At 37.4% G+C, this 15,312-nt stretch overlaps 1 protein-coding gene across 1 annotated transcript in view; it reads right to left on the bottom strand.

Moving 5' to 3' along the window:
- The window catches only part of Vwde (von Willebrand factor D and EGF domains), a 66,150-nt gene that overhangs the window by 20,715 nt on the left and 30,123 nt on the right, over positions 1-15,312 (bottom strand). The window contains exons 14-16 of the mRNA XM_051151571.1: positions 6,838-6,993; positions 6,624-6,728; positions 5,059-5,173 (exon numbers count right to left, since the gene is read on the bottom strand). Coding sequence (XP_051007528.1) covers positions 5,059-5,173; positions 6,624-6,728; positions 6,838-6,993 — 376 coding nt within the window. The remainder of the gene's footprint in view (positions 1-5,058; positions 5,174-6,623; positions 6,729-6,837; positions 6,994-15,312) is intronic.

The raw sequence follows: 15,312 nt of genomic DNA, 5'->3' as shown, positions 1-15,312 counted from the left end.
CTGTTTTACATAACCTTGTGTTGACCTTTTCACTGCTTGGGTGTCCTAAGATCTCCAGGCCTCTCTCATCTCTGTGTACTCTCTCTTTCATCCTCACTTTCTCCTGCACTTCCCATGACTTGCTGTGATTATGCCCCTCATCCAAACCCTAAGCCTTCTTCAGTGCATTCATTTCCCCAGTCATAACAATTGGGAGTGAACCCGTCAGACCAAACTCCTGCTCCTCTGAGCTGCTTCCAGGGACCAACCTCACACACACCCTAGTGCAGGTGCATCCGGAATAGGGAACGCTCTCTTTCTACTCAGAAAACATTCTAAAATATATTTTATATGCTCTTACACTATACTATGTGTACATCCCTTGCCCGATGGCTAAACACAAGGAAGAGGACTATCTGGGTTACAAGTACACGAATGTACACATGAGGCATCAGTGGCCAGAGAGCCCAAGTTCAGCCCTCCATCTGTCCCTGCATACCTTTGAAAGAAGCCTCGCTAATGATCTTGTTTCCCTCGTCCTCCTCCACAGGAGGTTCGTTTTAAGACTCTTTATATCATTGAACACTGTAGCTTATTCACAAATCTCTCATCCTATGGCCATTAAAAGAAAGACTCCAGCTTGGAAGTTAGTCTCCATTTTCTTTATCACTTTCACTATTTTCTCTCAGATTTTTTTAAATGGCTTTGGATATATTTTGTTAAACTTGTTCCTAAGCAGTGCATATTACAAATCATCTAACAAAATAATAGAATTTACATTCACAATAACATTTAATATAAAGTTTTATTATTTATAGATAAAGTCATATAGGCTCATGTTACATGTTGCATGCTAACCCATATAGCCAATAACACTTGATCACCAAATGAGGAAAGAACTCAGACACACATATGAAATTACCATACTACTTAGGAAAGTGAACGAGTTATGTCATGCATCCACAATTTGTGGTACCACTTAGATGGAATGGTGGATCCTGAATTTATCTGTATACCAGACTGTATTCACACAATCACAGAAAAAAAGAGTATTGAAAGTCACTTTAAAGAGTATTGGGTCTAAATATCTTCAATAAAAATGGGAAATTCATGCCCATTGGAGCTGAAATAGCTGAATTCTTTACCATAAACCTGAGCAAACTAAAGCTAGATATAAGAAATAGTGTGTACATGAATTAAGAATTTCCATTTCTTTCTCCCATGAACAATTCAAATATTCCATTATTAAATATTAAAATATATATTCTTATATCCTATTATAGTACAAAGATATAAATTATATATAGTCATATAATACTTAACATTAGAATAAGTTCTAAGAATTGCATAATTGATCAGTTTTATTATAGTATCATCCTGGAGGGTATGGTCACAAATTATGACAGCTATGAAATCACTTGATGATATAAACACATGTGATGCTTTTTTTATTTTTTACATATACAGTTATATTATTACATATATATACAATAAACTACCTATATCAAGAAGAACCATGGCACAATCAGGAATTATATAAATGTTACATTCTTAGTGTATTGGCTATTTGTATTTGGTAGCCTTGAAGAAAACATCTTTCCTATCTTGGTGCATTTAAAATTCTGAATGTAAATCAATATCATATCTCATCATTATCCACTTAAAACATCTATCTTGACCTAAAAACATCTTAACCCCTAAACAATTAAAGTCAATTGTAAAACTAAACTATCTGGTCTTCAACCCCATCAGAGACATGAGAAGGAATAAAATTGATTACCTGAGTATACCGGGAGTGCAGGTTAATAGCTTTCTAAATGAGAAGATGACAGAACCATATTTGTAAGGCAGGAACTATTGAGGACATACTTACCTTGTCTTGCAAGAATTTGGACATCGACTCTGCCTTCATCCAAGCTTTTCCTTTTTTGGGCAGAATTCTGTTTATGGTAGAAACGAGTACATTTTGCCCAGTGTCTTGTTTGCCACATTTGAAGCCATCTACGTAAGGAGGTTCTTTGATGCTCATCATTCTCTTTGAGGTAGGCTGGGTGTTGCCAGGAGTTAACCTGTCTCATTGTCAATGAATCTTTAAAATAATAACAACATTTCTAAATACTAGATTCTGTATGTTTCTGAGGTTTTTGAAGACCTTATCTATTTTACCTTATCTTTCTATAGAATCATATCTATCTGATACACCTAAGATATATATTCTTATGATAAAAATAGACTAGTAGTTGATATGACTATGATTTGATCAATTAACTTGTATAACTTATTTATCCTAAACTGCTTTCACTAGCACTTTCAAAGTATTGGAGGTAAACCTCACATTATAATTGAGTTGTATGGGTATAATATTTCATATTAGAGTAGAAATATGTATAATGTGTGTGAAGAATAATCTTACACTTGAATTCTATACCACTGTATCTACAATTAAACTTATTTTGCATCTATATACAGAATTCTATACCAGTGAATTAAAAATAATCTTGTGAGTGACAATTGAGGCATTAAGTTGAGGAGTAGATTCATTAATCTACTTTTTGTTCTATCTTCCCTATTTGTTTTATTTCTATATTCCCCCTTCTTTCTTTTCAACCCCTATCTCCAGACCTAAGAATGGAAGATAAATGAAAAGAGAGGCATCCCTGAGTCCAACCTTGTTTTCTCTCTAAATAAGACCAATAATAACTTGTAACCAACTCCTATTGAAAATAACCATCTATAGGCCAAAAAAGCAAATAAAAACCTATGTGACCCCATTATAGGAAATGGGGCATTGTTCTCTTAAGGTTTCTTCCAGCTGATTTGGCACAAATATTACCTTTGTAGGGGTCCAAACAAAATTGGAGAAATGGTTGAACAAGCTAGGACAAGCATTTGCAGCCCAGTATCTAAAGGTTGAGAAATTCCAGGCTTAATTAGAGTCTTCTGTAGGACAATCTCAAATGGTGGACCAGTTGGGATTGGAAGTTTTCTGTGAACATCTCCTGGGAGCTGTCTTGTTCTGATGAGAAACAGCAATTGAAGCACTTGGTGCTGGAACATGAAGGATGTAGGATGTCAGTGTCCAGCATGCTGAGAGGAATGAATCCTGTCAGGTCTGCTCCAGTGATCTATTATAAGAAATAGTTGAGCACACCTCATACATTTATAATTTTAAGACTGTATAATGCTTGTGAGAAAGTATATGTTTTGAGAACAAAAGAACCCAACACTGATGCTGGATCAGACCTGACAGGATTCATTCCACTCACCATGCTGGACACTGACATGCTGTATCTTTCATGGTCCAGCCCCAGGCTCTTCCGTTGTTGTTTCCCATCAGAACAGGACAGCTTCGAAGAAAGCTTCCCATTCCAGCTGGTCCAGCATTTCAGACTGTCCCACACAGGACTCCTATTAATCCTGGAATTTCTCAACATTTAAAAACTGGACCACAAATGCTATTCCTGGTATGTTTAACCATTTCCCCCAATTTTATTTGCGCCCCTACAAAGGTATTATTTGCCCCAAATCAGCAGGAAGAAACCTTAAGAGAAAAATACCCCATTTCCCCTAAGGAGGCTTCGGTAGGTTTTTGGTTGCTTTCTTGGGCTATAGAAGTGTATTTTCATTGGGAGTTGTTTATAAGTTACTATTTGTCTTATTTAGAAGGAAAATGAGGTTGGACTCAGGGATGTCTCTCTTTCCTTTTTTCTTCCTTTTGTAGATATAGAGATTGGGGTTGAAAAGAAAGAAAGAGAAATATAGACATATATATGGATGATAGGACAAAAATAGATTATTGAATCTACTCCTCATCTTAAGGTATTAATTGTTACTCACAAATAAAATTATTTTTAACTCATTGGTATAGAATTTTGTATATTGATACAAAAATAAGTGTTAATTTTGATACATTGTTATAGAATTCAAATTTAAGATTATTATTTATATACATTATATATATTTCTACTCTAATATGAGGTATTGTACCCATAATACTCAATTATAATATAAGGTTTACTTCCAATACCTTGAAAGTGGTATTGTAGGCTGCTTAGGATGATTAAGTAATATACGCTAATTGTTAATTGATCAAGTCATGGTCATATCAATTACCAGTCTACTTTTATCACAAGAATATCCATCCTAGGTTTAACAGATAGATATGATTCTACAGATATATAAGGTAAAATAATTAGATAAGGTGTTCAAAAGCCCCAGAGATCTACAGAATATGGCATTTAAAGATGTTTTTATTATTTTAAAGAATCCTTGACAACAAGACAGATTAACTCCTGGCAACACCCACCATACCTCAAAGAAGATTATGAGCATCAATGAAGCTCCTTACGGAGATGGCTTCAAATGTGGCTAACAAGTCACTGGGCGAAATGTCCTTGTTTCTGCCACAGACAGATTTCTGCATAAAAAAGGGCAAGCTTGGATGCAGACAGAGTCAAAGGCCAAACTGCAAGACAGAGTAAGAAAGTCATCAATAGTTCTTGCCTCACAAATATGTCAGATACATTGGGTGAGAAGGCTAAATATGATGCTCCAACATTATAGAGAATTTTGGGTGAATGTTCAGGCAGTAAACTGTCTCCGTCATTTTGAAAGCTGCTAACTTGATCTTCCAGTTTACTCAGGTAATTAAGTTTAATTCCTTCTCAAGTCTCTGATGGGGTTGAAGACCAGATGGTTTAGTTATACAGTTAAGCTTAATTGTTTAGGGGTTAAGACGTTTTTAGGTCTAGATAGATGTTTTAAGTTGATAGAGATGAGATATGATAAATATTTATTTACGTTCAGAAATTTTGAAGTACCCAGATAGGAAAGATGTTTTCTTCAAGGCTGCCAAATACAAATAGTCAAAATACCATGAATATAACATATATATATATATATATATATATATGTATGTATGTATATATATATATATATATATATTTCTTTATTGTTTTGTGGCTCTTCTTGCTGTATGTAGTTTATTTTATTTATGTGTAATAATATTAAATGTATGTGTAAAAAAGAAATATAATAAAAAATTTAAAAACAAAAATAGTTGAATAAGGAAGAACTTACTGTCTAAAGATGACCATGTAGAATTTGAAACTTGAGGTCTACAAATCAAACAAGAACTGGTAGGATTTTTATCGCCTTCAGTGTAGCAGAGACCATCAATGACACAAACATTATCCTAGTGGAATTTGAAAAAAATATCAAAATTACATCCTATGTCTAAAATAGAAACTATAATCAGGAGGACATCATCATATATATTTGGATTTAGAGAGAGTTTCCATAAATTCACCATGAATACATCTTTAAAAACAAACTTTTCATTGTATATAAAAAGCAATAAAACTCATTAATTTGGAAAAATAAGAAAATGCAGGAAAGCCATGAAATACTATAGCATAGCTTTTGAGTAAAAGGAAGTGTGCCCATCATTTTTGTCTGTCAGGTCATCCTGGAAGTGTTTGAGTAATAAAAATGTCATTTCTCTGTACATGTGAAAGGATGACATTAATTTGTAGATCTCTTCTGTTTGCCTTTGTAACCTACTCTGTCCTTTAAATTCTACCAGTTGGCCAATTCCATGGCACAGTCACCTTCATTTCATAATAGACAGTTACAAGACATCCTTGAAAAGGATAAGTGATGAGAGATAAGTGGGGTGCAACAGTCCCTTAACCTCCTCACAAGATTCAAATTTCTTAATCGTTGTTGCTCATTTTGAAACCACTCCTTTGATGCCACTTACAGTGCTCTACAAAACAGACCAAATAGCCTGAAAGGACAAGACAACCTTGAAAGACATCATTGAAAATATTTTTAAACAAGCAGAAATAAAATATTTCAGATAAAGTAAAAACCAGATTATTTTTGAACAACAAAACTTTCTTGTTTTTATTCTGACATTCTGAATGCTTCAGAAAAAAGAAGTATACAAATTGTTTCATTTTCCTATGTGTGAGTACTAGTTTTATGTTCTTTGGTTTTGAAGAGTCAAATAATATTAGGTGTATGGTATCTATCAAGTCATCAATTTCCATGTGAGGAAGCCCTTTAGATAACCATACATAAACAAATAAATAAAACCAGAAACCAACTAAAAATGATAAAAACATTAGATAATCTCATAAACTTCTTTCAAAGTCAAAGCATTTGCCACAAAAAGAACTAGTTGATCACAAAGACAAATATTACTAAAAATTATATATGTAGGACCACATGAGTGAATTATTTAATATGAAATTCTTTCTATGACTCTTTGTGAAAGGTACAGAGAAGAGGGGCAGGGCCTCATGTAGCCCAGGCTGTCCTCCAGGATGGAACAACCTTAAACTTCTGATTCTCCTGTCTCCATCTTTGAAGAGCTAGAATTATAGATGTATGGTACTTTAACATAGCTCTTGCAGTTTCAGGGAGAGACATTTCTGCTACTTTAATATGTTAAAAGAATAAATAACTTCCTTATTACATAAATGAGAGTTACAAGAAATTAATTAATTTCAACTAGACTAATACAAATATGAACTTGTCTATGTCATTCTAGCATAAGGTTGGGAAAAGTACAATAATATGCCAAAGTCATATGAAAAGCATATATGTATTATATGCTATGAAAAAGTAAAAATACATACCTTCACAGTGCATGAGTCATTTTCGTAGGGACCACAGATTTGACAAGCACCATCATATATGGTCATTATCTTGGGATTACTGAATACATAGCCATCATTAGATACCTGTGATATATAGTTCTATCATAAGATTATTTCTTCTAAACATTGCTTCATCAATTCACTATGAAACATTACTTATGCATAAAATGATATCTTTTATGTATTTGATTACCTTTAATTGTAACTTTGCCAAAGGTTTCTCCGCCATCAGATCCATGGCATCATAATGCTGGCCATCTATGAGCAGCTGACAGTCAACCACTCTGCTGTTTTGAAAGACTGTCTGTGTGTAGACACTTGCTCCAAGCACCCATTGACTGTCACTATACTGAAGGAGTAATGAAAAGTCAATTAACTGCTTCTAAATTTTGGATATACCTTTGTTACTAAATTGTATATAGTCAACAAAGAAAATTTAAAATATATACCTCATATGATATATAATTAGATTACATTAAAAGTTAGTTTTGTTTAGTACAATAGAAAAGTATACACAGTAATTTTGATAATTAAGAAAATAAAAGCAACCCCTCTCTCAAAGTGTGCATTGCTGACAGGTTCAATTTTTAAAAGGTTGCCAAGATTAGTCTTGTAGAGTTATTCAGCACACAATGGATTTCAGAGCAAGAGGGAAAGCAACAGAGTGCATGGTTGGCACATGGTAAACAGATTGTTATATGTCAAAATTCCCACTTTCATCCCTGGTACCCACAGGGCTTTGATTCTTGACTACTCTAGAGAAATAACTAAGATGGGTTAGTGCTTCAACTATTTGAAAATTTTTACCCCTGTGCCAGAGGACTTGGGGCCAGACGACCCACAATGGGTTACATTTCAAGATATAAAACTATGGGATGGTGGCCACGTTTTTCAATAAAGTAAAGTATAACAATAAAGCCTGCAAAGACCAGTAGGACTAAAACCAGATGTGCACAGATATAATTGTGCCCATACTAATATTTCATGGCGCCGAAGTCTCAACTAAGTTGGAGATTTTCCACGAAGAATATACCATCCTCAGTAAACATATGTCACTTTGATTAAGCTAGTTTACGTCATCTGAGTAGAATATTCTAGCCTGTATATCCTACTTAATACTAGTGAAATGTCATGCTTAAGCTACACTTTAGGCATTACTCTATAGTGTTGTAAAATATCATGGTGTGTCAAGAAAAAACGGCAGAATAATTTTCTAAGTACTGATAAACATATTAATTTCTAGAAGGCTGTATTTTGTTGACAGCATTATAATTCATATTTATAAAAATACATTTTGATTGCACAGTGATTTTCAAATGTGTAGCATTGGTCATACAACTTGATAGTGCTGCAGCATTGTAGGTGTTCAGAAAAGGCAAGGGCAGTGACATCGCCCCGATTTGTGTGGAATAAAGTTAACCAAGTTGTAAAGTCATGGCGATTGACAGCATGCAGTTATGCGGATCTCTACAGTTATGAAGGGGCAGTCTGTTATAGCAGATCTGTCAATAGGATCCTCTACCAGAGGAGGAATGAAAAGAATGCATCGAGGTTGTCATGATAGCTACACTTATGTAGAATCTCATGTTTTCCTGTGTGAAATCAGGCTGCAGCCAATGATTGGTCCTTAATGTGGAGTTCTATGCCTCTATGAAAATGTTGACCCAAAGTTATGAATAAATATGATTCTACATGAATAAATGTTATCATCCTTTATATTCAATGTTGTGTCTATTATGTGTATATTCTTTTTAATTTAACTATTTTAATTTTGAGAATTGTATACATGTGCATTATATTTTTTTTCATTTGGAATCATTTATTGTTGATTAATTTTAATATTTACTATTTCATACTACAGTTTTTTCTCTTTTTTTATTAATTTATTCTTGTTACATCTCAATGTTTATCCCATCCCTTGTATCCTCCCATTCCTCCCCCCCCCCCGCCATTTTCCCATTATTCCCCTCCCCTATGACTGTTCCTGAGGGGGATTACCTCCCCCTATATATTCTCATAGGGTATCAAGTCTCTTCTTGGCTACCTGCTGTCCTTCCTCTGAGTGCCACCAGGTCTCCCCCTCCAGGGGACATGGTCAAATGTGAGGCACCTTAGTACGTGAGAAAGTCATATCACACTCTCCACTCAACTGTGGAGAATATTCTGACCATTGGCTAGATCTGGGAAGGGGTTTAAAGTTTACCTCCTGTATTGTCCTTGGCTGGTGCCTTAGTTTGAGCGGGACCCCTGGGCCCAAATCTGCCTATCATATTGTTCTACTTGTAGATTTCTAGGACCCTCTGTATCCTTTTATTTTGCTATTCTCCCATGCGTCTCTCATTTAGAGTCCCAATAGGATGCCTTCCCCTCTGTCCCAGTTTCCTGGTAAGTGAAGGCTTTCGTGGGACATGCCCCTTGGGCTAGTATGCAGATATAAGTGAGTATATACCATTTGATTCTTTCTGCTTCTGGGTTAACTCACTCATTATGATCATTTCTAGCTCAATCCATTTATCCACAAATTTCGGGAATTCCTTGTTTTTAATAGCTGAGTAGTATTCCATAGTGTATATGTACCACAGTTTCTTTATCCACTCTTCTACTGAGGGACACTTGGGCTGTTTCCATGTTTTGACTATTATGAATAAGGCTGCTATGAACATGGTTGAGCAAATTTTCTTGTTGTGTGCTGGAGCATCTTCTGGGTATATTCCAAGGAGTGGAATAGCTGGGTCTTGAGGAAGCCCTATTCCCATTTTTCTGAGATAGCACCAGATAGATTTCCAAAGTGGCTGTACTAGTTTGCATTCCCACCAGCAATGAAGGAGTGTTCCTCTCTCCCCACATCCTCGCCAGCATGTGGTGTTGCTTGAGTTTTTGATCATAGCCATTCTGATGGGTGTAAGATGGAATCTCAGAGTTGTTTTGATTTGCATTTCCATGTGCACTATATTTAAAACATGTCCATCCAATTCCAAATGGTCAGTTCTATACACATATACATACCAGCCACTGGTATTTTGATGAGGGATTAAATGACAGAAAAGGCGTAGGATATATAACTTAGCTGTGATGACTGAGGTTGAAATAAGGTATAATACAAAAGAATCCGCAAGTCTAATGTAGTCGAGGAAGGTTTCAGAGGAGAGGGTCGTATTTCCCTTCTTGGAGGATAAAGGGTGCTTCTGTTAGGATATTGAAAACTGACACAGAAAGAAGCAATCCAGCCTGGCCAGAGAAATCAGCATCTAAACAGCAAGACGGAACTAGGTGAGGAGACATGCGCCTTTTAGCCAGCACTGGGAGTTCAAGGCCAGCCTGGTCTAGAAAGTGAGTCCAGGGCAGCCAAGGCTATACAGAGATAACCTGCCTCAAAAACAAAAAACAGACCAAAACAAAATAAAACAAAACAAAGGAAAAGCAAAATGGCACAGAATTTCGTGGCCTGTTTTAGCGCATGAAGATGACAGGGATGTTCAAGCTGCCGACAAAAGGAAAAAAGAGCTAGGTGAGAAAGAGTCCATGGCTTGCACAGAGGACCACGGCTTGGCCTTAGTACTGTGGATCAGCAGCTTAACAGCTGTACTTGTCTTTTAGAGGAAAGAATTAAAGAAATAATTGAGTAGCTGGATTTCTAGATTAAGAATTGCTTAATATTATTACTTTAACAGTAAGAAAGAGCTATGAGCTGTGGTATGTTTCTATATAACATAGGAAATATGTATGTATGGCTCGGTACAAATGAAATATAGGGAGGATTAACTAGACAATGATGACACAGATGTCAGGGTATGGAAAGAATACTATAAAATATGAGGTAATGGGAAGGCGTTACTCAGGTCAGTAAAAGAGATAATAGAAAATGTGGGTGATAGGAAAGAGAAGAAATGAACAACTCTCTGTAAATACCTTTCATATGGATCAAAATTTTAGAATTGCAAGAATATTTCAGAGGCTCTCTAAGTAATTTTAATGCAACTCAACCAGAATGTGAAGGAAGCTCAAAAAGAAATAAAAAACATTTAAACTAATTGTATTACAATGAAATACATAAGCCAAAGAAAACAGTATCTATCATATTGGAAATGTCATTTGCTGTGTCATTTTTGTTATAACATTTTATGTTATGTCATTTCATAAATTTGCTTTTCTTTTTTGGCCATTCATTTATTCCTTTTTTTTAAATTTAAATAATTTGTTGAGATTACATCTCACTTGTTATCCCTTCACTTGTATCTTCCCTTTCCCTGCTCCCTCTGACTTTCATCCTATTCCCTTCCCCTGGGTCTGTGACAGAAGGGGACCTCCTCCCCCACCATATTATCACAGCCTATCACGTCTCATCCTGGTAGCCTGCTTAACCTTCCTCTGAGTGCCACCAGGCCTCCCCACCAAGGGGAAGTGGTCAAATAGGGGGCACCAGAGTTCATGTCAGAGTCAGTCTCTGATCTCCACACAACTGTGGAGAATGTGCTGTCCATTGGCTAGATCTGGATAGGGGTTCTAGGCTTACTACATTCATTGTCCTTGGTTGGTAGTGTGTGTGAGCAGATCCTCCTGGGTCCAGATCCACCAGCCTTGATGGTCTTCTTGTAGGTTTCTAGGACCCTCTAGATCCTTCTACTTTCCCTTTGCTTTTGAAAGGTAGAGAGTGAAAAATCTGAAAACATAGGCATATTCAAAGAATGACAAAATAGATTTATATATTGTGAATGAGGAGGATTGGTTTTTTTTTTTTTTAACTTTTGAAAAAAGGAGAAACAAATAAGGAAAGGAGACTAGAGCAAAGCCTGTGCCAATCCTTTAGCATCAGAGACATTGCTGTCAGCTCCTGAGGATGGTACATTAGATAGAGGCTAAATATGTAGATAAAGATGAAGAAGGCAGATGATAGAAACATAGATGGTAGACAGAATGATGGATAGATGACAGAGTTGTATGTTCATGCTCTACCCACTGAGAAGTCTTAAAAGCAATAACTAAATTGTAATAAATAATGAAACCAGGACAAGATATTCACTTAGTGGGAACTTAGTACCATTAACCCAAGTGAAGCCTGAGGCTTCCCGCAAATCCTATATGACTAGAGTGCATGATTTTAAAATTGTGTCAAATTGCGCTCGATTAAAAAGGGAGTCGAGAAAGCTTTCAAAATCCACTTTAGACAGGTTTTCGGTTTAGATTTAAGATTAGGCCTAGCTAAGTGTTCTTTTCAATGCCAAAGTGGACAGCCTTATAAATGTATACAATACTAAATGAATGCTTATGTGGTTATACATATGTAATAATCATATTTTTAAAATGAGGGACATGTGTAGTGACAATTTTGATTTCTTTAAAAACACAGAAATGTTATGTGAATATGTTTTCATTCTAATTCCAGGTGTGGGGTATGGGGCTGCTTCCTAGCAATTCTGTGCTTTGGCAGGGGTGTGATTTTGCCAGCTGAAGATAATTTATGTTTGGAATTCTGGGGACAATTCAGAGGATATATACATTCCAGAGCCCCAAGAGAGGCAGCAATTTCTACTCCTCCTGCTGCTGTTGCTGATTGCTGTTGGCAGCTGTTTCTGTATAGAGGAATTTTATTTCAGAAAATGGCTGCACTGGCAGGAGATCACATCCAAAGACCTTCTAGGTCTGTGTGATCTGGCTGGAATACAGACACACCTTTAATTCAGGAGGAAGAGGCAAGCAGATCTGAGTTGAAGGCCAGCCTAATATAGAACAAGTTTCAGGTATAGAAAAGCTAGAATGGGGAGATTGGATCCAGAGGGTCCTAAAAACCTACAAGAAGACCATCAAGGCTGGTGTATCTGGACCCAGGGGGCCTTCTCAAACTACTGTACCAACCAAGGACAATGCACGCAATAAACCTAGACCCGCCTATGTAGATCTAACCAATGGACAGCACATTCTCCAGAGCTGTGTGGAGATCAGGGACTGACTCTGACATGAACTCTGGTACCCCCATTTAACCACTTCCCCTTGGTGGTGAGGCCTGGTGGCACTCAGAGGAAGGTTAAGCAGGCTACCAGGATGAGACCTGATAGACTGTAATCATATGGTGGAGGAGGAGGTCCCCTTCTGTCACAGACCCAGGGGAGGGGAATAGGGTGCAAGTGGGGCGGAGGGAGAATGGGAAGATACAAGTGAGGGGATAACAATTGAGATGTAATCTGAATAAGTTACTTAAATTAAAAAGAAAGAAAGAAAAGATTAGATCCGTGGCAGCACATGTCTTTAATCTCAAACAAGGAAGACAAAGTTAGTTTGTAGAAGGAAGCACCTATGTTTGAAAGTCATGTTTATTTGTGTGGCAGAAAAAGTAACAAATCAGAGAGAAAGATCTGACAGGATAAGATAAGTCCAACTCTCACAAGAAGAGAGAGCAAAAGAAAGCTGCTTACGGGGCAATGCAGAGAGAGGAGGCAGTTTTACCAGGACAGGGTTAGAGGCAGACTGAATGAGGAAACAAGCTAGACACAAGCTTGTGAAGACAGAATGGGCCAGAGAAGGAGAAGGAGCTGGAAGATTAGAGCAGATTGCTGGAGTTAGTTCGAGGCCAAGTAGAGCAATTTGGGTATAGAGAGAGAAGCCAGATTGAAAAAGTCAACTGGGAGAGGCATTTAGAGCCAGAGCAGCTGAGTTTAAGTAGCCAGGCCAGAGCTCAGTAAGATCAAGAAAGAATGAGCTTATTAAGCAGTAAGTCTCAAAGGCTGAAAGCGTTCTATGCCTAGGTTAGATTGTTTGGAAGCTAGAAGCCCCCAGGACTAGGCTACACTAGCAGATGGAGGCAGTAAGCCTCTCAGACAACAGGTGAGTGAAAGATCCTTTTCCATTGCTGTTCTGCTTGCTGGTTGCCTTTCTCTGGTTGCTGATGGGAGATATCCTGATGACGAAAATCGAATTTGTCCCAAGGAACTCAGTGGCCCTAATCAGCATGAAATAGTCTAAGCATGTTGATGCCCCCTTTCCCCACAAACCTGCTTTCTCTTTTACCTATTGTTGGGGAGTTTGAATGGATAGGGGTGCTGTAGGGAGGTAGGAAAAGAACCCAATAATGTAGCCAAAAGTCTAGCTAAAACCATGAATTTGAGAAGGAACAGAGAGGGGCACACTGGACAGGAGGATAGAGAAGAAGGAAAGAAGGTTTTTTTTTAATTAAATAAAACATGGACTGATTCAACTTCAATATAACATAAATATTTGCTACTTAAGCCAATTTTGGGTTTGACAACTAGATTTCTTTGTTTCTTTTTCCTACTATTAAGTATAATATTAGGGAATTCCAAAGTTCCCTGTCAGATGCTTGGAAGGGAAAAAAGTAAATCATAACACACAAAATACATCTAAAGTACACAAGATCTCGATTGTTAGCCCTTCCCCTGTTTCCTCCCATTCTTCCCTCCCTCCCACTTCCCCCCTTCTCCCCTCCCCTATGTCTGTGATTGAGGAAGACCTTCTCCCCCTATATATGCTCTTAGAATATCGAGTCTCTTCTTGGTAACTTGCTATCCTTCCTCTGACTGCCACCAGGCCTCCCCGTCCAGGGGACATGGTCAGAAAAGGGGCACCAGAGTTTGTGTCAGAGTCAGATCTCACTCTCCACTCAACAGTGGAGAATATCCTGTTCATCTGCTAGGTCCTGGTAGGGGTTCGAAGCTTCCTGCCTATATTCTCCTGGCTGGTGCCTTAGTTTGAGGAGGACCCCAGGACCCAGATCTGCCTGTCATAAAGTTCTTCTTGTAGGTTTCCAGGACCCTGTGGATCCTACTATTTCCCCATTCTTCCATGCTACTCTCGCCTAAAGTCTCAATAGGATGTCCTCTCCTCTGACCCACTTTCTTGGTAAGTAAAGTTTTTCATGGCACATATCCCTTGGACTGGTGTTTTGATATAAGTGAGTATATACCGTTTGTCTCTTTTTGCTTCTGGGTAAACTCGCTCATTATGATAATTTCTGCTGATGGGAATGCAAACTAGTACAACCACTTTGGAAAGCTATCTGGCACTTTCTCAGAAAAATGGGAATAGGGCTTCCTCAAGACCCAGCTATCCTACTCCTTGGAATATACCCAGAAGATGCCCTACTACACAACAGGGACATATGCTCAATCACGTTCATAGCTGCTTTATACATAATAGCCAGAACATGGAAACAGCCTAAGTGTCCCTCAGTAGAAGAATGGACTAAGAAACTGTGGTACATTTACACGATGGAATACTACTAAGCTATTAAAAACAAGGAATTCCCGCTTCTGCTTTCTAAGGGCTTATTCAGGCATCTCAGTTGCCCGCACTCCATGCCAGCTACCTTAGCTAATTATTGTACTTCATAGCTCAAGGAAGGTACACGCTTCTATACAGCAAGCTTGAAGTTCTTTTAGTTTGTTTTTTTTAATCATGACTGAGTACCAGGACCCAATGTCTCAATGAAAATTATGTAAAATACTTAGTAATGTGTAAAAGGTAGTTTTTTTCTGGAAAAGCAGCTTGACTATTTTCCTGTAACTCTCAGTGGGTTGAACACTCTGAGATCATGTTGTCTGAAAGACAAAATTAACCTAAACAACTCATAAGCTTGCACACCTTTAATCCCAGCACTTGGGAGACAGGATCAGGCTGGTCTCTGTGAGTTCAAGGCCAGTCTGGTCTACAGAGTGAG

The sequence above is a fragment of the Acomys russatus genome, chromosome 10, assembly GCF_903995435.1.
Source record: "Acomys russatus chromosome 10, mAcoRus1.1, whole genome shotgun sequence".
NCBI lineage: Eukaryota > Metazoa > Chordata > Mammalia > Rodentia > Muridae > Acomys > Acomys russatus.
This window is presented reverse-complemented; position numbering and strand designations above follow the sequence as displayed.